Raw genomic sequence first — 23,635 nt, 5'->3', positions numbered from 1 at the left:
TTGTGTTTTTGCAATTTACTTGGTCGAGTACAATTGTTTTTTATGCTACATGGTGGGGAAGAAGGGATTGAATTTTTTGCGATTTTTCATAGGGAGGAGCATATAGAAGAGTTTATATTGAGGTAGAGAACTATAGACTATTGGAGGATGATTTGAGGGGTGAGACAGAGATGATGTACTCAAAGGAGAATGAAAAAGATAAGAGTGATGAGGGGACATGTGTACAATATTATACTCTCTTTTTTTTCTCGCTATTTTTCTCCAAATCTTTATATCTCCATCAATAAAGATTTTGACTTGTCTTTGTATATAAAAGAAAATAAGAAAATGGACTCTTCATTGCCACGTGTCAACTATTCATCAAATTATTTTAAGTTCTCCACTTCATTATGACTATCTTTAATTTTATTTTATTTTAGGTTTTTATTGTTATAATTTTCACTTCGAGCAAAAGGAACTTACTCGTCATCTTCCTCTATTATTGCGAAATTGGCGTTCGAAAGTCGATAAAGATTTTGACATATTTGAACCAAGGACTTTCATAAGTTTTGGTATAACCACATTTTTTATTACATTCTCAATACACATATTTCTCCATCGCTATTTACCTATTTTCTTAATTTCACCTAGGGTTTGTTCATTTTGAAGGCATGGGTGGACATGTAGATACGAGGCTCGTCGATGGGACAAATGTTGTTGAATTGAGTGGAAAACTCACAGAGGATGACAAGGTATGATTTACATACCTAGTCTTTTAATTGTCAATATTTTTTCCTTTAAGATCTATATACATTTTTTTCTCTACCGTTGTGTCTATTCATTCTTGAATTAGGTATCAAATTCATCAATATTTGTGTTTTTACAATTTACTTGGTCGAGTACAATTGTTTTTTATGCTACATGGTGGGGAAGAAGGGATTGGATTTTTGGCGATTTTTTATAGGGAGGAGCATATAGAAGAGTTTAAATTGAGGTAGAGAACTATAGACTATTGGAGGAGGATTTGAAGGGTGAGACGGAGATGATGTACTCAAAGGAGAATAAAAATGATAAAAGTGATGAGGGGACATGCGTACAATATTGTACTCTTTCACTATTTTTCTCCAAATCTTTTTATCTCCATCAATAAAGAGCCCATTTTCTTATTTTCTTTTTATATAAAAGAAAATAAGAAAATGAACTCTTCATTGTCACGTGTCAACTATTCATCAAATTATTTTGAGTTCTCCACTTCATTAATACTGTCTTTAATTTTATTTTTTTAGGTTTTTATTGTTATAATTTTCACTTCGCGCAAAAGGAACTTACTCGTCATCTTCCTCTATTACTGCAAAATCGACGTTCAAAAGTTGATAAAGGTTTTGACACATTTGAACCAAGGACTTTTATAAATTTTGGTATAACCACGTCTTCGATTACAACCTCAATACACGCATTTCTCCATCGCTATTTACCTATTTTCTCAATTTCACCTAGGGTTTGTTCATTTTGAAGGTATGGATGGACGTGTAGATATTTGGCTCGTCGATGGGACAAATGTTGTCGAAGTGAGTGGAAAACTCAGAGGATGACAAGGTATGATTTACATACCTAGTCATTTTTACTTTTAAGCGTCAATATTTTTTTTCTTTCTTCCCTATGAGACCTATGGTACATTTTTCTTCTACACTACCGTTGCATCTATTCATCCCTGAATTAGGTATCAAATTCGTCAGTATTTGTATTTTTGAAGTTTACTTGATTGAGTACAATTTTTTGTATGCTACACGGTGGGGAAGAAGGACTTTAATTCTTGGCGGTTTTTCATAGCATTGTATATGTGTATGTTTTTTCCATTGATCTTGATTCTCTGTTGATGAAATTTTATATCATAACCTCTTTTGTTTGATTTTATTAGTTTTATAAAATAATCATAAATTTTCAACTTTTGATTGCATACTACTAGTAGTATCAGTTGCCCCTCTATTTTCATAATTACCTGTACTTTTTGTTTAGATTTTGTTTAGATTTTTAAATTTAAAGTTTTGTGCTTAAAAATTAAATAGATGGTTCATTCATGTCTAATTTTGTTTAAAAATCATGATTTGACTTGGACAACTGTCAATACAATTGTTACTAGCTAGCTTATTTTCTTGTAAATTTATATATTTTTATTTTAGGTTTTAATGAGATCTTTTTGACATAATTACTTTATGATTTATGTTCAAGGATGAATAAACTAATATATTAACATATTGATATTATGGATTTTAACATAATTATGAGTTTACAACGAGTTTCTGCGAAACAAATCACAACCATAGTTTTACAACAAGTATTTCTAACACTTTAAACATGTCACTAATAATTAAAAGTTTATGTTAGTCGACATGCTTACTTTGTGTTGTGTTTTAGGCCTCCGTTCAAGCTAGGTATATGACTTTTTAGACTATGACCTTTGATATACAAGACAAGACTTGGAGGGTATGAAGTATAATCTACCTGAGATTGAGGATGAAGTTAGCGCCATTTGTGAAATTGAAGCCAATGTGAAGAATAGAATGATCATTTTTCTTTTGTTTGATTCTCTTACGATGTTTTTAGCCAAGGTAGAATTCATTAAATGTCAACCATTGATCTAAATCTATTTATTTATTTATTTGATACTAATACATTTGACTCTTACCCAACAAATATCACTAGGAACAAAGATTTGGTATCCAAATCTTAGATAGAAGGGTGAAGTAAAAACACTTTGGTAGGCCTAACAACGAAGAAAACAAAAATGACAAGATTGTCAACTCAATAAGTTATGGGACAAAGGTGATAAATTGCATGTGCCAAGTTTGGTTCCTAGCTTCAAATCGTTACTCCCCATCAAATACCAAGTAAGTGACTGGACTTTAATAATTTTAAAGTTTTGTTTATAGGAAGATCAAAATTATCTACACAAATTCGATAAATGTCTTCAGCCAAAATAAAATGATCTGAGGCTTAGGTTGTCTCCACAAAAGTAATGATCGGTTTATGTCAAAAAAATGAATCGACAAATTTTGTTGGGCAACCTGGACGAGACTCTAATACTGAAAATGTACGTGGTCTTTTAATCCTTATTTGGTGAAATTAACAATTGTTTGGTAGGAATAAAGAAAGAAGGGTCTTAAGTTCTTTCGCAATATTTTTTATCTACTATTGTGATTTGTGATCCATGTTTTAATCTTTTACGTTGTATTGCAACGAATTCATATTTGTCATTATTTTGTATTTTTTTTTTAAGAGAGTCATTATTTTGTATTGTTCTTGCAGATGCATCATTAATGTTAGCTTAGGTATATTACATGTTTAAATTATTTTGATATATTTAATGTGACAACAAGATTTTTGTTCTCTTCTAGTAGCGTCTACATTTTTTTCTCTCTTTAGTTGCAATTAAGAGTTGTCAATGTTAGAAGCTTTTACACAGTGGTTATTGGAAGTTTGCAACAAGCGTGTGTAGAAGAAAGAGAGGAAGAAACAAGGGAAAATAGAGGGAATGAATATGTAAAGGGTGGTGTCCATTTGAGTTATTAACTTCGTTTACCATTCTAGTAAAACTTAGATAACTCGTCTTAGTTGGCAGGGATATGCATTATTATATGCAGGGGCTGAGGTTCGAACTCAGAACACCTCACTTATTCACTTTAAAAAAGATGAATTCTAGCCACTAGACTACTTGACAAAAAAAAAAACTTAGGACAGCTTTAAAACAGTTTCTTACATTTCCTTCATTTAGGGCTTTAGGCATAAGTTTGTTAAGTGAGAGGAAATGTTAAGTGTGCAAGTGCAAGTGTATTTATGGTATGTTGCAAAGATAAAAATACCCCTTTTTTTTTGCCTAAATACATAAAAAGTAGAAAATTATATTATTTAGGGTGCGTTTGACAGCTAAACAGTAAGTATTGGACAAAACAGTACAAGATAGAACAACACAATATAAGGTAGAACAATACATGACAAACTTTTATGGTATTGAATAATTTTTTGCTCTTATACAATTTTTTATGTACAAAAGACTATTTTGGTATTTTAGACAACTAATACGTGAGACAAAAAGTTGTGTTGGGGTTTAATGAGAGACAAGAATTTTAGTTTTTGTCCTGTCCACTGCCTTCAGTTTATCCTGTTCCATAAACAATTTTACAAATCAAACACTGTACAACAGAAGCTGTCATGTCATGTCCTTCATTTTTTAGCAAATTAAACACACCCTTAAAGAATCCAAATTCAGACTTTTTGTAAATTAAATTGTCATCCTTCAAAATAAAAATCCTTTATTTAAATATAGATCCACATTTTCTATTTATTTTTACAGCCTTACATTATTCTGAATATCCAAGTTGTCCTAAAACTTTTAAATACTTAGATTAGATTGAGTCACCGCCGAATTTTTGAATATTACTCATTAGTCAATTAAGCGTCTAAAATAAGTAATATCAGTTAATGAAAAAACTAAATTCTTGATATATTTGTCACATCATACAAAACTATAAGTTTCTTGAAATAAACCTTTTATCTTCTCACTTCATTATCAATTCACTTCAGAGAAACCAAATCCTAAATAATCGGTTCCATTGAGATTTGTTTTTTGACAGACAAATGTCAATATATTAACTATAATGATTGTATTTTCTCTTTTATTAGAGTTGAAACTATAATCGTTTAACTCCCTTATGATATAACTCAAACTGATTGAGCTGTCATATCTCAGATATTGCAACATTACGAAGTTTTAACACTACCATATTACTAATATTGTCGTGTCTCTCACACTACCTCATGATTACTTATCTTTTGTGTAATTTTTTGACGAGTCTAACAAAAGAAGCTAGACTCACACTACTCGACGAATCACATTTAGAAACTCAAGTGAGAAAACTATCCACATGTAGTATCTGACACGCCTGAAATGAATAAAAAGAGTTGGTAAATGAAGAGATTGAGAAAGGGTGGGCTGGGCCATGAATTACCAACTAAACCTAACCCAACCCAAGTTTTAAAAAGAGTTGGTAAATGCGTTGCCGTTTTAGATTAATCCATGTTTACTTTCCTTTTTCTGACCTTGAAATACAAGCTACCCTTCTTTTTCAAAACCCTAATTCCCTTTTTCCCATTCCAATCACCGATCTCGATCTATTCATCAGATCCACTTCGCTGCTTCCTCAGGTATGCAATCTTACAAATCCCATCATCTCATCATCAATTTGTTTCAATTTTCTGATTGTTTGATTTCATAATTCACACACCAAAATTTTCTTAATTGAATTTCCACTTTCAAATTCATATAGAAAAACTGCATCTTTGATCTATCTGTTTTTTTTTCATGGATCGTTATGGAATCAGATGTTGCAATTCATGCTGAAATTCTATGCTTTTTGCTGGTTAATTTGGGGGAATCGTAAACATTGTATATTTAGGTGGATGTTTTATTAATTGATTTATCAAAACATAGTTCTTTTTAAATATTAATTGGATTTGTTATATACTGAATCTGTTAACAGTGTTTTTTCCCTTCTTGGATCATTGGTTGTTGGGGATATTATGGTGAATATATAATGTTATTTGAATGTGAAATAACAAGCAATTTGTTATGTGTGTTTTCATTAACATTATGTTGGTGAGATTATAGTTGTGTTTAATTGTATGTATAATTTTGTTGGGTTATATGATTTTGCAGGAGTTATGTCTTTTGTTCGGAATTTTCAAGCTGAAGACCGTAATTTAAACGGTGGTTATCGGTCCACCTATGATGGAAACAACACTGATAGGAAAAGAAGCCGAAACCATTATAATCAGAGGAATTATAACAACTACTATGACAATCAGGCCAACTTTGGCTACTATGGTGGCAACTTCAACCAATGCAATGTTGACTATGCTAATTATGCCAATTATGCCAATGTTGCCTCATCATCTCTGAAGAAGAGAAAATATTCAGCTCCTGTTCGTGGAGAAAGCCAGAAGTTCACTCTTCCAGCCACAGTCTATGACAGTATCCCTTCATCCCGCAATTTTCAAGCTTATCCTGCAAGATCCATCGCTTATAACTCTACCTCAGCTAGCCTGAAGCCCGATTTCTCTATATTTGATGATGATAAGCCTATCTTTATGTCAAGGGATGATATTGATAGAAACTCTCCATCAAGAAAAGATGGTATTGATGTGCTTCATGAAACACACTTGCGGTATTCTTATTGTGCATTCCTTCAGAATCTCGGAACAAGGCTTGAGATGTAAGATTCACATTGCTAGTCACATGGATAGTCTTTTTAGGAGAATTCAACTAGTTATATTCTTTTATGTTTGTGTTTTGTGGATTAGTTTCATTTATTGTTAAGCTAAAATCGTATCATGTTTGTTTACAGGCCTCAAACTACCATTGGGACATCCATGGTTCTGTGCCACCGTTTTTTTGTTCGGCGATCGCATGCTTGCCATGACAGATTTGTGAGTTTTTTAACTGTGCCCTAGTTCTAAATTCATGCTTTACTTTTTTTTACGAAATGTTTCAATTAGAACTACAACATGCATGCAATTTGTTCTACTACTAGAAAATTCAAAGAAAATTTGTTGCTCATATCTATGAAGGTGTTAGTGCTATGTATTTTATTTCAATTAACTTAAGAGCGGTCTACTGTGTTTTTATTAATTTTGATCTCTGCTGCAGTTGATAGCTACTGCTGCTCTTTTTCTTGCTGGGAAGTCTGAAGAATCTCCATGCCCTTTGAATAGCGTATTGAGAACATCCAGTGAAATCTTACACAAACAAGATTTTGCTTTCCTGTCCTACTGGTTTCCTGTTGTGAGTATATTTCAAACTACCCAAAATTCTTTCCTCTTTTGTACTATGCTTGTCATGTTTATGAAATTACCCATGACTATGTATGCTGAATCACGGTAAAGTTCAAGACGGGTACAATTATTGAATATAATAATGTCAGTTCAAATAAATCAGCATTTCTCTTGGATTGATCCATAATTCTTATACCTCTATTATCGGTTGACACTCGTCAAACTTTGGTTGTAATTTTCATTTATATTGACTTGATTTGTGTTTTCCACAGGATTGGTTTGAACAGTATCGTGAACGGGTGCTTGAGGCTGAACAGTTGATACTCACTACTCTAAATTTTGAACTCGGTGTAAAACATCCATATGCACCTCTTACATCTGTTCTGAACAAATTAGGTCTTTCAAAGACCGTTTTGGTGAATATGGCATTAAACTTGGTCAGTGAAGGGTAAGTTTTCTTATTTTAAATCTTACAACTTTATGATTGCAGCAGTGATGTTTGTTTATACCATTTATCTCGAGGGTAAAACTAGTTCCACTCAAATGAAACTTGTATGTGATGTTCTGAGCTGGTGATGCTCTTCAGGTATCCCTTTTATTGGTTCTGACTAGCCAGTTATCTAACGAGTGACTTGAATGAAAAAACCTAGTCTAGGAAACAGTACACGGGGCATTGAGTGATAAATCTCAAGAAATTATCATGTCTTGAGGTGTGGAGATCTTGTCGACGAGGAAGATCCCTTGGTGGCCCTCCAAAATTTTGGTCCAAAATAATGTTGATTCACAGTATTTTTCAATAGCCCAACTTTTCTGTGTAGTTATTTGTCATGGGATATTGATTGTTTTGGCATGCATATAATTGCAGGATCTTCACAAGATTATCATGCTGGCTTGTATGATATTCTTAGCTGGCGGATTGATATGCTGTTCTTGGAAAGTTTTGTTTTACATGTGAAGTTGAATTGCTGATGTTAATGGATTGCTTTACCATGAATATGACCCTATTTTTGTTTGGGCTAAACCAAGAGCCCTATGCCCCAACACATATTTTCTGTTAAACCCTCATTGTGTTGTTGTTTGTGCTGATTACGGTCGGCCAAACATGGCTGACGACAGTCTTTAGTGACCTGGATGACAAGATGATAAATAATTTGTTTCAAAAGCCAACCAAAAATGAGCTAACAGTATGAATTTCAAATATGGTTCCGGTCTATTGTTGTCCTAAACGAGTTTTGGTTATTCATAACTCATTAATCAAAACCACTCCTTTCCACCAGAGTCAATTTATGTTGTGAAGCAGAGTTGTCAATTGCGGATCGCAGGAAGTAGCAGTTTGTTCAAATTCCGCTATGCTACAGTGTTATCTTACCCCTATTTGACAATGCTTTGTGCTAAATAATGGTGTGTTGCGGAACAATTGAGATTTGTTCAAATTCTGCCACACAATAGCACTACTATTTGACAACAATAGTATGAAGGAAAATGGGTTTTTATTCTGCTTCTGGAATGCTTTTTATATAAAAATAAAAATAGACCCTCTGCTGCCTGAGGGCTGTGTTTGTGTTTTTTTAAAAAAAAAAAATTGAAGGAAACTTTCTACTTTGGTCTATAAATTGATTTGATGAACAAAATTGTTCCTGGACAAAAAACTGGTTTGATGTTGAACAACTTGACCTTTATTTTTTTCCCTTTCAAATGGTTTTGTTAATGCCATTTCTTACACTTTCCACCTGTTTAAATAGTAGTTTTTTTGTTCATTTACATACTTGATTTACTTTCATTGGAAAAAACAATTGAATTATTTTGAATTCTGTTTTAACTTTTAACATTACTAGGGATTCATTCTTGATAGTTGGATATTGTTGGCCATGTTTTTGATAATCCTCTGTTTGAATCAAAGTTTTAGCCAAAATTGTGAATGATGTATGAAAGTCTGAAATGCCACTAGGTTAAATATAGGTAACCGAAGTTTTAGCCAAAATATGAATGATGTTGAAAATCTGAAATGCCATTAGGTTAAATATAGGTATTTTGCATTTGAAGCAGATGTCTGAAAGATTAGATGCTTGGCACTATCAATCAATTATTTGTGTCTTGGTAGTTTCCTGTGATTGTGTGATGATCTTATCCTTAATGTTATGCTTTGTAGGCTTCCTCTTAGATTTGAAATTTGTTCAAATTGTTTTGTGAACACAATTGTGCTTCTGTTTTCAAAAGAAAATCTGGTTGTGTCAATATCGTTATTTCTTTGTTTTGGATCAATGAATGTATGCACTATTTTTTTTTACAGAAAAAATCATTTTATAGAAAGAAAAAAAAAAAACCCAGGAAATGCATCTGTTGTTGATTTGATGCCATTGTGTCCATAAATGTTGTAGCTGGTTTATATTATTCACATTATCTTCCACAATATATGTTGTCAGTCTTGTAAATTCAAGCCTCAACTTGGAAATGGCTCACATTTTCCTTTCATCTCCTCATCATTTGGCATTTAGTGGTTGACCTGTATTATACTTCAAATGAGTCTGCATCAACATGAAATATCAATAGCGGTGGTACCACACTGTTATGCATTTGTATTGAAGGTCTACTAAGTTGAATAGTTATGTATAAAAAATGAGTTTGCTTCCTTATGAGCTCAAATACTCAAAATGTACTTAAAGGTCTTCTTTGTTGGACGGATTGTGAACTGTGGCCTTCTTTACTCTCTTATTCTGGGTTTGGCAATGTAGATTGTAACATGACTATATTGCTCGAGAGTAGTTTTGCACAAGTACTACTATGTTGTGAATAGATGCCCTTCTTATCTCTACCCTTCTCTTCTATTGGATTTATTGATAACAATTTGAACCTTCAATGAACTCACTGGAAACTGTAATGTATTGTAATGTACTCAATAATTTTCTTGTGCTTTAGCATTGAATGATAAGGAGGGTGGGAAAAGAGAAATTTTTTGTTTGCTGTTCTATTTAATCGCTTTCCACCTCAGAAAGGGCGGTCTGTATCTTAAATGGATGCAACATGTGGTTTTTAGCTCAGTTTGTACCTCCCCTGATTTCAGATCAGGAGGTTTTCTTGTGTCGGTGTTCTGTTGCCACAAAACGGATCTCTCTACTGTTGAACCTAATAAAAGTGGTAGGGGAATATGGGGAAGTTTTTAGATCATTCTAAAACTGAACTTGAAAAATTGTCCTTGTGTCTTTCATATATCATTAATGCCAACATTTGAGTAAAAATTCTCACTATAAGTTTGTACTTCGTAATCAAGTCATCTAGAGGGTTTTTGCTTCAGTATTTTCCTTTTGGGCGTTTGCTTCAGTATTTTCCTTTTGGGCAAAGACAATTTAATTTCTCCTATGCCCACACAGTGGTTGGATTTTGAGTTATTCTGCAGTGTGTGGAATAAGTTGCATTCATTGTAAGTATCCCAATGTACATGGTAGCAAGGCTCTCCAAGACAAAATATTGACAAGAGGTGGCATTGGCCTTAGCTTCGAAAATTCATTTGTTTGGAATGAGCAGCCCTCAATGCATGCTTTCTTATATTTTCATTGCATAAGTTTCTGGAGTTTAGAGCCTCCCACAGCAGAGTTGGGTCTGGAAGTCTGATAAGTTCTCTAAATGTGTGTAAGATAGTGCTAATAGTTTGGTACTCTTATCAACAATCCTACACAGATTCTTGGCATAGTATTCTTCATGAGTTGCTGCTATTATAGTTGGTAAGGAACATGGTATGAATGTTGAATACAATTCACAATTTTTAGTTCATATTAATGTTCATTATTATAGCTGATATGATCAGCCATGGTTGCAACATATGCTTTAGTTGTTCGAGAATCTTCTTTTTGTGTTGCATCGAATGGTTAGTTTGTGTACTTTTGTATGTATCATTCTCTGTTTGTGTATAGCAATGCTAGCGGTATTGATGTGTTTCCTTGCTGAAGCTGAATTTTTTTTTGCAGGCTTCGTAGCTCTCTTTGGCTTCAATTTAAACCCCATCAAATTGCTGCTGGAGCTGCATACCTTGCTGCCAAGTTTTTGAACATGGACCTTGCTGCCTATAAGAATATCTGGCAAGAGTTTCGGGCAACCCCATCTGTTCTTCAAGGTATACTACACTCTTTTCCTTGTTATAATTATCAAGTAGCAGAGTTTGATTTACTATACTATTTTGAAAGTGTAGCAATAGATAAATGAATTTTGTAGTTTGGTAAGATTTATGAATAACATATTTTATTAGGTCAAAATCTTGCACAGGAAAAATACCAGCTATCAGTTGAACAATTTGTTTTTCGAATAAAAAAGGGATCTTTATTTGAGGTCAAACCTGATTTCTTTTGATTACTATATCTTTTAATAAAGTGTCTGTTTTACTTATCCATTTGAAACTTAGAAATTGGTCCTAGTTTGAAGTTATACCATAGCTTTGGCATCTTGTATAACCTTGTCAGAGAATTGTCTTGAAAATTTGTGACTGAACTTCAGTATAGAGTAGATTTTAAATACTTAACATAGAAGATGTCTTGAATATTTATTAGTTACTGATATCAATTATCACATTGATGCAGATGTCTCTCAGCAATTAATGGAGCTCTATTAGAAAATAGAAGAAATGCTGTATACCATGATTTCAGTATGGAGTAGATTTTAAATACTTAACATACTTGAGAAGTAGAATTACTACAGGTCATCAGTGTTGTTTCTGGAGTTTGGATCCTACCCGTGCATGCACATAAAATAGTTTGAAACTTGGAATATGCGATTATTTGGTTTGGATGTTAATTTTGTTGTTTTTCTTGGCGTCATTGGAAATAAGATAATTAATTTTTTTATGTTTGTCTTGGCATCATTGAAAATAATTTGAAGCTTCGAATATGCGGTTATTGGAATGATTGGTTTATTTTAATTAAAAAGTAAAAATCCCAACCCATCTTTATCTTCGTTAAACTCAAAATCTTCCAATATTTTATTTAATATTGGTTGAGTTTTGATTAAGAAGAATATGAAGATGATATAGAGAAAGAACTGATATTTTTTTTTTTTAAAGAACACTAATTTTTTATTTGGGATTTCTTTTATTGAAATTAACTAGTAATAGATCCGTGATTCCGCACGGGTCACGTAACATTGTCGTAATCGTATAAAAAATAAATATATTGTTAATACCGTCAAATATTTAAAAATATTAATGAAAATTATCAACATTAATATAATGTTTTTATTGAATATATTTTTCTTATATGTAGAAAAATATGTTAAATATTTGAATCGTGTATGTTGTGGATTTTATTTCTTATGTTCGCGGAAACAAATTTTTATATACATATTTGAAAAAGTAAATAAACTATTTTTTTAAAAATTCATGATTATTTTCAAAATATCAAAATTAATAACTTTTTATTTCATATGCAAAACACTGTTCAATGTTTGCATCGCACCCGTTGCAGGTTTTACGCGCTTTATTTGTAGAAATAAATTTTTATGTAAATAGATGAGAAAGTTGATATAATAAAATTGTTGAAACTCATTAATATTGTCAAAATATAAACATTAATAGTGTTTCTATTGAATATGTTTTTATTTTATATGCAAAACATCGTTCAATATTTGCGCCGCACCCGTTGCAGATTTTAAGTGCTTATATATGCATAAAAAAAATTATGTACATGTATGGAAAAATCGATATGATAAAATTTTGGAAACTCGTGACTGTTTTCAAATATCTTTTTTTTTTGATCAAGAAGAAATGATAAAAAAAAATAATGTTTTCAAATATCTACATCAATGTACTTTTTCTATTAAATAATTTTTTATTTTATATGCAAAACACTGTTTAATGTTTGCACCGCACCCGTTGCAGATTTTATGTGTTTTATCAGCAGAAACAATTTTTCTATCTAAATATATGAGAAAGTTGATATGATAAAATTGTGGAAACTCATTAATATTGTCAAAATATAAACATTAATATAGTGTTTCTATTGAATAACTTTCTTATTTAATATGCAAAACTCGGTTCAATATTTGCACCACACATGTGCTTATATATAAATAAATTTTTATGTACATATATGAGAAAATCGATATGACAAAATTTTAAAAAATCATGACTATTTTCAAAATATCACCATCAATGCAGTGTTTCTATTAAATAACTTTTTATTTTATATTTAAAACACCAATAAATATTTGCCCCATACTCGTTGAGGATTTTATAAGCTTATATATGCAAAATAAATTTTTTATTTAACGATATGTGATAGTCGATATGATAAAATTTGAAAATCTCGTGACTATTTTCAAAATATCAACATCACTGTATTGTTTCTCCAAAATACCGTTAAATATTTCAACCAAACTCATTGTATAATTTATGTACTTATATATATCTCCAAAATCAAATTTTATGTATACCAATATGAGAAAGTTGATATGCTTGAATTTTGAAAACTAATGACTATTTTAAAAATATTAACATTAATGTATCATTTCTTTTTTGAAGAAATTAATGTATCGTTTCTATTAAAAAAATTACATGCAAATTAGCAAGATTAAGAGATTAAAAAAATCAGAATAAACTATTTTCCTATACTTATGGCGTAAAAGAGTAACATAAACTTTTTTTTCCCTATATTTATGCTATAACCCACGTTAGTAGATTATGAAAAAAATAATATTTTAAATTTAAAATTATTTCAAAAACTTATTAATTTGCATCCAAAAAACAAATATCGGTGGAAATTTGTTATATCTGAAAGTGGAAATTAGTTACATTTTTTTTAGAGAAAAAACTGACTATACATTTTTATTTTTAATTAAAAAACAAATAATGTTTTAAAAGTATTCGAAAGACTTATTAGTTTCGCATAAAAAAAAAAACAAATTTTCAAGTCAATTTTTGAAAACATGGTAAAAAAAAGTTATTTTTTGAAAAACAAATAAATTGATTCCATAGTTATCCCTTAAAATTTGTTAGAGTTGTGATGACATTATCCGTAATTTTTTAACAAATTAATTAATTTCATAGTTATCCGTCAAAATTTGTTACAGATGACCATTAGCCATAATTAATTTTAAAAAAATTTAAAATAGTTAAATTAAATTTTGCAAAATGACCATTATGCACATAAAATTAAGGAGATCATGAGTTTTAAAGAGTACAATTATGAAATTTTGTTGTACTTCAACTTTCATACATTGTTAGTAGATTTTTTTTTTATGCAAACAGAAAATATAATAAAAAAAAAAGAGAAAGATACAAAGACTGGGGGGACGTATGACCTGACCAAGGAAAACCCAAACGGGGATACAACGAGATAAAACAGCCTAAGTGGATTAACTTTAATATATCCTAACAAAAGTTCACTAATCACAGACGCAACCCCGCGAACCCGCGTACGGGCGCGAAACCAGGTTACAAAAAAAGATGAAAAGTGAACATCTGCAAAGAACAATTAGAGTGTAGTTATGGCGAATGGACCAACCGCCAACACGGTAACAAAATCCAAGTGCCAACAGCTCCCTGTTCAACAACAAGTATAAAAGCTCTTTCGAGCAAGCAACACGTTAGAACTCAGATCGAGGGACGAGTCCAATACGTCAGAAATCAGACCCTTTCGGGTTATTGTAACCGACCCTTTCGGATTTTGTGAAACCGACCCTTTCGGGTTTATGAACCTACACCGCAACAAGCAAGCTGCTAAATCACATCCATACCACCAAAAGGGACAAAATCCAGAACCACCAGTCAATGAAATCAAACACGAAACCACCGGAGACTTGAACGAACAAACCACCCAACAACGGAGAATCCGGCATGCACGAACAAAACAACCAACAAACCTACAACAAAAACAAAGCAAAAACCAGCTGAAAACAAAAACCGCGGAGCATCAACAACAGCAAAGCTTGCACAAAACCTCCGGCAGGCACCAGATTTGAAATCAACACCTTAACCATCCTCCTTGTTCCTTGCAATCAACTTCACCCAAGCATCAAAAGGAGGATTAAACAAAGAGAACAGTCACCAAAAGGAGAAGAGAATAGCAAACCGTTGAAAAAGACCCCAAAAGAAACTCTCCCGCGCGGTGGCGACCGCCATGAGCAACACCAACAAAGCTGGTCATCCGACGAGATAGCCGGGCGGAGAGGCGAACACAGGAACACCCACAAGGAGACATCACTGCACGACGATGACTACCTCTGCAACAACCATCAAAACATCAACGATTCAAAGAGTGAACCGAAAACGTGAAACCTGTGAGTGAACAAAACAACCGCGGCGGCACCGACGGTGAGCAGGTGATGCTTCTAAGGCAGAGTGCACCACCACCGCTAAATGCTACATCAGATCTGAAAGGTTTGGATGTAAAGGGGACAGAAGGTTATGAGAGGAGGAAACCGCATTTTAATATATTGTTAGTAGATATATTAAATTTTTTTTTTGTGGTGGTCGGGGTTTGAACCCCATACCTTGCATATTTTTATGCATTGTTCATACGAACTGAGCTAAGCTCATAAGGACATATTAAAAAAAATTCTCCTTCAAAAAAAAAAATTCTAATACTGATGCTACCTTGTCAAGTGAGCATTCAACAATTTTTTTAATAGCATTTAACAAAAGTTAAAAAAAAGAGGACTACACGTGCACAATTTGATAATTAAAGAACCAATATGCAGGGGGAAAGAAATTGAAAGATCAATCCGGAATATATGTTAAATTTAAAGTACCGAATACGCAATTTTGCTTAATTTTTTTATCCTCATACCTATAATTATAGATATATTCTTAAGCCCCTCGAAATTTGGTTGAATATCGAATTTGTAGGCAAAGGTCATTTAAAATTTAATTTAATTTTTAAATAAATTAATATAAAAATATGACTTGTCATTGAATAATTGGATGATGAACATATAATCAACTAAACTTTTTTTTTTTTTGAAGAATCAACTAAACTTTATGAATAGTATTGTGTACACCGAAAATATAATCCAAAGTTACTACATAAATATAATTGGAATCCCCAATGACTAAAAAAGACTTTGAATCTCAGCGTATATCGATTGAGTTTTTGACTAATATTTCGTTTTTTATTTTAGTAAAATAACGCGGTACAGGTAATATATACTTATGAGTTGTTTTACAAAATTGTCCTTAATAAATAATATGAGAAAAATAAATGAAAGAATTGAAAGAAGAGAGATTAATAAATAGTTAAGATTATAATAGGAAAAATATCATTAATGTTGCATTGGTATTGTAAAAGCGATATATAATTTGAGACAATTTTTTTCCCTAAAACGACATACAATTTGGGACGGAGGGAGTACTTTTCTATTTCTTCTAGAACCCTAAACCTCGTGGCCGTGATGATGGACTAGTTAGTTTACTTTGACTATTTTATTAAAAAAATTTCACTATCTATAGTGGAAAAGCAATGGTCTTGACTTCTTTTTAGTTTGTGATATTTGAATTTTGACCATAGGTATATTCGGTTCCACGGATAAAATTGAAACAAATAGATAAAATCTGAAACAGATAAGTTGAAACGAAAAACTCATAACATTCATGAAAATAATGACAAAAAAATGCAACATAAACATGTAAATAGAATATGCAGCAAAGATTAAGCAAATAAGAAAGCTTTTTCTAATAATAAAGATTAAGCAAATATTAATTATTATGTTAGTTTTTTCTTTTTTTATATACCCTCAATAAATACTCCAACTTTTCTCTCACACAATTTTCAATGCAACTTTAAGTTTGTCTTTTCTTATAAAGTAAGGGCAGTTTAGTAAAAGTGTTATGTCTAATGATTATTTCATTCCATTCCTTAATCTGTGTGCAATTGGTTAAAGCGACACTCATTTTAAAACAGAGGGAGTAATACTTACACTCTGGACCTCCAACATCTTAACCATTATATCAAATGAGTTGCCAAACCTCATGTAGAGAAGAAAGTGACGATAACCAATAAAAGGCGTAAGCAATTTTTTTTTCCGTAGTCCCTTTAGTTTCAAATATAAGCAACACAAGCCAAACAAGTAGTTGTATTAATTCAAATTTTTAACCACATATATAAATATTATTTGATTTTTTCTTAAATTTGAAACCAGAATAGTAATCCACAGCAATACCTTATAAAAAAGTGAAGTAGTGCGACATAAAACAATCAAAGAAACAATGAACATTGGAAAGAGAATGAGCCGACAATAAAATGACTTGCAAATAAAAGATTAAAAACCCAGTTAATCCAATTAAAAGTTTCATAACGAAAATTTTAAAATTCTAAGACTGTGTGTTAGGCTTATGATTAATGTTTTAATCTACTCTGTCAACCTAGTTCATCTTGTCACCAAATTAAGGATTAATATGGGCACTCACGATAATTACAAAATGACACATTTTAGTCCCCTTGTATCTAGCAATTAAGTGTATGTTTGGAATAGCTTCAATTAACCCAAAACCACGGTACAGAATCACGGCAAAGCAGAAGCTACCTTTTGTAGCTTTTAAAAATCATGGCAGAAAGTGCCTCGTAACGCGGTTTTTGCACTTCCACCGCTTTAACAAACACAGCCTAAATCCTTAGACTGTGTATTTTTTTTTTTTTCTTTCTAACAGAATGCAAAATAAACTCCATGAATTCATCCTCCTACATGGAAAAGTTACGTCCATACTTATTTTACAGCTACAAAAAACAATAGAAGTTAAGAAACCGAGAAAGCATTTGATAGTAATATTTAAATATTCTTCTTAAAAAAAGTAATACGTTTAATTATTTATAATGAAATTTGAAGTATTTTTTGAGGTTATAATGATAATTACTTTAACTTAATAAAAAAGGGCCTAAGCCATAAGAAAATAACCACACGACAATGATTAAATATATAAGTTTTTTTTTCTTAAACTGTAATGCCAATTTATTAACGGACTTAATTAATGATCATATTAACAATATACATTGTATAAACAAGCATTGCACACACACATCTGTTGATATTTTACTGTATTGAGATGTTTGTGTATGTGCTTATGTAGTTAAACTCAAGTAGTTAATAAGATTTAGTTAAAGGTAAAACGTGAGAATATGAGTTTGATCTCTATTTAAAATGACCCTTAATAATATGTAATTTATCTTATGACCAGATTTAAATTATGTAGACCAATCTCTAAAATAGATTTAAATTATGTAGACCAAATCTCTAAAATAGGATGGTCAAGACGAAAGTAATAGTTCCCTAAAAAAAAAAGACGAAAGTAATAGGATGGTCAATACAAAAATAATGACATTTATGTTTGTAATATTTCAAGAATTAATACGGGTAGTAATATGTTTTTTTGGCGGTGGCTGAGGTTCGAACCCCAACCTTGCATATTTTATGCATTGTCCATACTAACTGAGCTAAACTCACGAGGACACGGGTAGTAATAATATTGTACAACTATAAAATACTATGAATATTTGTCAATTTTTTTAATCGTATCTCTAAAATCAATACTTATCCTTTTTAAATTTTATTTTTGATAAATTATTTTTTATTATAACAATATTTTTCCTTTCGCTTACACAAGTGTTATACCTCTACCAAAAAAAGATATATTAACAATATTCATGCTCTTTCCTTTCCTTTCTCAAAACCTATACACTATCAGCATAACATTGTTCGCAATATATAGCAAGACTCATTTCCAAAATCAATACCTTTCCTTCTTTATTTTCTTGGTAATAAATATAAGATAAATACCTTTCCTTTGTTTTTAACTAGTGTAATGACCCGTGCCAAGCACGGGATACATTTTGTTTAAAATTCTTTAACGGATTTTGCACATTAGTTTTTTAAATACTATTTTATTTATTTAGTTTCATTTCATTACAAAATTCTGACATTATGTCGTACTTTATCCTCATATTTAAAATTTAAATGATGAATCACTATTTATTGAGAACAAAAAAGTTAAATTTTACAACGATTTAACTATTTTTGTGAGAATGATTAAATAGTGGGTAAAAGTACAATTGTGCTTAAAACAGGTATGATTACCTCTCTTTTAGTCTGCCACTCTTAATAAAATTATAACTTTTTTTTTTTACTTAATCACAATACTCTCTCCGATTGCAATAAAAAAAAGGATAAATTACATCGGAGGTCATTTAAATTATTTAATTGTAACAAATTAGTCTTTTTCGTATATCTTACGTCCTTTAAGTTATTTAATTGTAACACATTATTTCTTTAAGTATTGTTTGTAACACTTAGGTCCTTTAAGTTATTTAACTGTAACTTTATGTCCCGAATAACTTGCATTTTTAAGATCTAAAATCCCCAAAATTGTTAAGGTAAAATAACTTAAAGGACCTCGTTGGTACAGAAAAAACTTATATGCAATTAGTTTTCTTGATTTGATAAAGAAAATATAAATTTCTGAAAAGTACCATCTATTGGAACTTGTTTCATGAGAATAAAAAAAACCCACAAAATCCACAAACTAAAACCTCCACCAAACGTGCGGAAGAAAAATGGAGGAGATCTATGTTCCTATTCAAAACATGTCAGTTCTTCAACTCCTTAATGGTGATCCTAGACGTAAGGTTCAAAAATTCGTTTGATATACTAATGTGGGATAAATGAGGCAACTAAAATAGGTAGTTTGCAAGAGAATTTGTATTTTCACTCACAAAATTGTAACTTAAAGTAAAGGTAAAAAACAAAGGTCAGAAACATTACCATTTATTAGAAAATATATTTACTAAAAGATTGTGAAAAAAAAATTTCCCTCCAACAAAATAAGCATATGTTTTCTTTAGCTCTTTTTGTCTCCATAATTTAACGGTTGAATTTGATCTTAGTTGATTAAAAAGAATTTTGTAACGTTCGTTTTCCAATCACTGAAGAAACAAATAAAATGATTCAAGTAAATGAATAGATACGTACTTTTCAATGATATTAAACGATCAAATTGATAGTTATAAATACTTACCTTGTAACAACTTAACTTTTGCCAACTAAATTTTTAGAGTCTCCTTTTTTGTTTCACTGAAAGATAGAAAAAGAGTACATTCTAACCGATATCTCTTCAAAATTATTGACAAATAATTAAATATCAGAAGGTATTGTATATTAAAAATAAATAAAAAATACAAATCAAGTTCACCCATTTGAATTCAATTCAATGACATTCATCTTATTTCTTGTAATGTATCTTTTGTATTCTCTTTCAATATCCACCACAATTGGTTTAATTTCTTTCATTTTTCATGACTCACATAAGTATAATTTCTTTTATTGAATCCTTATTATTTTTTATTGGGGAGAGAGTGAGGAAGCTAGGAGGGTCCATTGGGTTAAGTGGAAAAAGGTGTGTCTTGGTTAATTTAGTTATGAGATATGGGTTCGTAGAGTGTAGAATTTTAACTTATCTTTGTTAAGTAAATGATTTTGGAAGCTAACATGGATCAATGAGTTTGCAGTTTAAAGTTTTAACTTTTTAGAAAAGGTTGGAGGGAGTTCATGTGACCAGAGGGCGCAGTTAGGTGTATGTGTGGTGGAAATATTTCTATGGTGTTAAAATAGGTGTGGAGACGAAGATTAGAAATTGGTTTGATGACAACTTGATGATAGTGGAGAGTGATGGAGAAAGTGCAATTTTTTGCCATGATATGTGGTTGTAGAGTGGCTCTTTGTATAATATATTTAGAAGACCTTTTGGTTTATCTCAAAAGAACTATGTGCCATTCGAGGAAATGCGTAGGTTAAGGTTGGATGGGATGGAGACAATGTCATAAAAAAAAAATTAAAGGAGGTGCAAGGGATATACTGTTGCTCTTTGTTGGACAACATTGTTTTTGAAGGCTAGCGTTGTTGATAAGTGGACATGGAAACTTGATCATTTTGAAAGATAACATGTTAAAGGGGTATATCATCTGATGATGAAGGTGGAACATGATGACCCTATGACTCTCAAAAATCTCATTAGGAACAAAGCAACTCCTCAAAATATTTATCTCTTTCTGTGGAGGACTTGAATAACTGAATTCTAATAAAGGATAACTTAGCTTGATATAGTATTTTAAATATGGACTCATTTTTATGTTGTGGTAGGTGTGAGAAAGAGGGAAATATTAATTATTTGTATTTTGAGTGTGAATTCTTTAGTAACATATTACATAATATTCTAAATTGGTTGGATAATTACTGTGTTTTTTCCATTAATTCTCATGTACTCTTCATTTCGGTGGTTCACAGTTGTTCCAAAAAAAAAGTTTGTTTCAGTTTTCAGTTGATTTGGTTGACTTGTGTTTGGATTATTTGGAAAGACATAATGCTAAGAAATCAGGTTCGTACTTTGAGTTGAATTGTTGGTGGAATAATGCTTATACTTGCTTGGTTATTCTACCTCATGATTTGGTTCTTTTGTATCTTTGCATCTTAAACTTTGTATTTTCCTTTTTTAGGCACATCTTGTGCTTAAAGTGTTTTTAAGATAATTGATTTGGAGTCTTCGTACAAACAAAATTCACCTTAGTCAAGTCACCAATTACATCAATATATAATCCTTCAAAAAAAAATTACATCAATATATAATATATTAAATATTAAGTAACTTACATTAAAATTTTCATTGTTATTAGAAAAGGGGTGGGATGGGGGTTCAAAATTAGTTTGATGATAATAAAAATATTATGTAACATCTTTTAAATAAATATAACATCTATTATATTATTGTTATTATTATTTTTTAGGGGATTTATTTTATTGTTTATTATATTGTTATAACGACCAACATTTTTATCAAAAAATTTCTCATTTAATCAAAGCGTTTATTTTACTAATTATTATTTTATTGCAACCGACCAATATCATATCGGCACATTATTTTATTAATTGTAATGTTATTTCTACTAATTATTATTTGGATGTGGGCTTAAATGCACTTTTGGCCCTCTATGTTTGTCGTCGTAGCAATTTTGGCCCCCTAACAAAAAAAGTGCAATTGTGACCCCTTAATTTTCGCAACTATGCTGAGAAGCCACCACGTGTCCCAAAAAAGGGGCCAAAATTCGCACCTTTTTTGTGAAGATAAGGGGCCAAAAGAGCATATTTCCCTAAACATGACAAAATTAAGGGGTCAAAATTGCATTTTTTTGTTGGGGGCTAAAATTGCTACGACGACAAACATAGGGGGCCAAAAGTGCATTTAAGCCTTGGATGTAATTGACAAAATTTTATTATGCAGCATTTTTAATAAATTTGAATGTTTATTTAATTTTTCATGCAAGTAACCTTTTTTTAACAATTTGATAGAACTATTTTCACGTGAGACATGGTGTTGTGAAGACGCATAATGACTTCTATCTTGAACTAAAACATTTGCGTAAAGTAGAAGACAAATCAACATGAAACACATATATAACTTCTCAATTGAATTTAACAAAATTGACATAGAATACCATTGAAGTATTAAGACGTACAATAAAATTGTATAATTAAATGTAAATCATAAATTCAATGTCTAACACTTGAACTTTATTTTGGGAAAAAAAAATACACGGAATAACGACATGAGAAGAGACAACTTAAACCATATAAAATCACTCTAAAACATGTCCTCTTTATTTTGATAATTTGTTGTGATTGTGGATTAGTTGTACCATAAAACGCGACTATTTATATACAAAAATAATATCATAACCGTTATTATCTATTAATTATTAGTTTAACCATTTTAAAATTAACATTGTTAATATATTTAATATTATAAACATGTATTAAAAAAATTAAATTTTATTTGATGTAGTTGACAAAAAATTAATTATATAACAATTGAAATTTAATATTAACTTACAAATTATTAGTTATTATAATTTGTAACCTACAAATTTTTTAATGTAACGTATAAATTTTAATCGAAATACTAATTATATTAATAATTATTTGATTGTAACGTACCAAATTTTTAATGTAATAAGGTAACATATGAATCTTATTCGAAACACTAATTATCTTAATAATTATCTGTTTGTAATGTACCAATTTTTTAATGTAACATATAAATCTTAATCGAAACAATAATTATATTAATAATTATTTGATTGTAACCAACTATGTATTTTATGTACAATTTAATGTTAAATAAAAAATGTTTTTTAATAATAATTATTATTATTTAGGAGAAATTTTTGGAACAAATGCCAAGTAAGATTATGATGATGTAGACATCTTTAGAGGAGAGGATTCTTATAATAGGCTATTTCTAAAAACTCTCAAAATATACAGGAAGAAAATTATAGTCACTTACCAACCAAGTAGTTGTTGTCTTAAGATTCATTGAAAACATCAGGTGTAAGTGTAAACGAATACACATTTGTTGGGACCAAAGCAGTTTTAGATAATTTGACTTTTGTGTTGATTGTGAAATTCAGTTTGTATTCGATGCGAGATGGTCGATACGAACCACGTTGCAAGCAACATCAAATGAGGAAATCGTGAACAACATTCCCTCTTGGAGCTGCTCCTTGAACTTGTAGATCAATGTTCTTCCTATAGACGCACCAATTCGATCACCCTAGATAACAAAGATTAAAACACTATACTTTAAACAAAAAAATACACCAAAAAAAAAAGGATATGAAAAAAGTACCTTTCGATCCATTAGAACCAACTCCATGGAAAATGGTAGTTTTTTATTTTTGTAATCTTGAACAAACCAAGCATGAACCCTCACAACCAATGTCCACGATTGTTTTATTGGCGAAACATCATAGATGAAGTCGTGTTTCGTAGACATTTTTCTTTGCAGTAGAAAAATTACAGAAATAACTTATAA

At 30.8% G+C, this 23,635-nt stretch overlaps 1 protein-coding gene and 1 long non-coding RNA gene across 5 annotated transcripts; both read left to right on the top strand.

Moving 5' to 3' along the window:
- Positions 1-645: 645 nt before the first annotated feature.
- Positions 646-2,588, top strand: LOC146958671 (uncharacterized). Its single transcript, XR_015024701.1, has 4 exons — positions 646-731; positions 1,266-1,397; positions 1,495-1,575; positions 2,395-2,588. It is a non-coding gene; the product is annotated as an uncharacterized LOC146958671 (long non-coding RNA).
- Positions 2,589-5,112: 2,524 nt separating this feature from the next.
- On the top strand, positions 5,113-11,639 carry LOC146958670 (cyclin-T1-3-like). 4 transcript variants are annotated; one of them, XR_015024700.1, is made up of 9 exons: positions 5,113-5,181; positions 5,693-6,248; positions 6,381-6,462; positions 6,683-6,817; positions 7,080-7,255; positions 7,673-10,526; positions 10,610-10,669; positions 10,770-10,915; positions 11,376-11,639. XR_015024700.1 is itself a non-coding variant. In XM_085740205.1 (7 exons), exons 2-7 carry the CDS (start codon positions 5,698-5,700, stop codon positions 11,405-11,407), a joined length of 1,122 nt encoding a protein of 373 aa, XP_085596331.1. In that variant the 5' UTR covers positions 5,113-5,181; positions 5,693-5,697; the 3' UTR covers positions 11,408-11,639. The 4 variants fall into 4 exon arrangements, 1 of the variants encoding a protein (XP_085596331.1); XR_015024698.1 differs by lacking the exon at positions 10,610-10,669; XR_015024699.1 differs by having other exon boundaries at positions 7,673-10,669.
- The last annotated feature ends 11,996 nt before the right edge of the window (positions 11,640-23,635 follow it).

The sequence above is a fragment of the Medicago sativa genome, chromosome 1 (assembly GCF_051527215.1).
Source record: "Medicago sativa cultivar Bolivia chromosome 1, Bolivia_mono, whole genome shotgun sequence".
NCBI classification, from domain to species: Eukaryota; Viridiplantae; Streptophyta; class Magnoliopsida; order Fabales; family Fabaceae; genus Medicago; species Medicago sativa.
The sequence above is the reverse complement of the archived record's forward strand: the minus strand, read 5'-3'. Positions and strand labels throughout refer to the sequence as shown.

Excerpts from the sequence above, each read along its gene's own strand:
- LOC146958670 (XM_085740205.1), top strand. The coding sequence starts at position 5,698 with ATGTCTTTTGTTCGGAATTTTCAAGCTGAAGACCGTAATTTAAACGGT. Across the intron at positions 6,463-6,682 it reads ATGCTTGCCATGACAGATTT|TTGATAGCTACTGCTGCTCT; the intron begins GTGAGTTTTTTA and ends TCTCTGCTGCAG. Across the intron at positions 6,818-7,079 it reads TGTCCTACTGGTTTCCTGTT|GATTGGTTTGAACAGTATCG; the intron begins GTGAGTATATTT and ends TGTTTTCCACAG.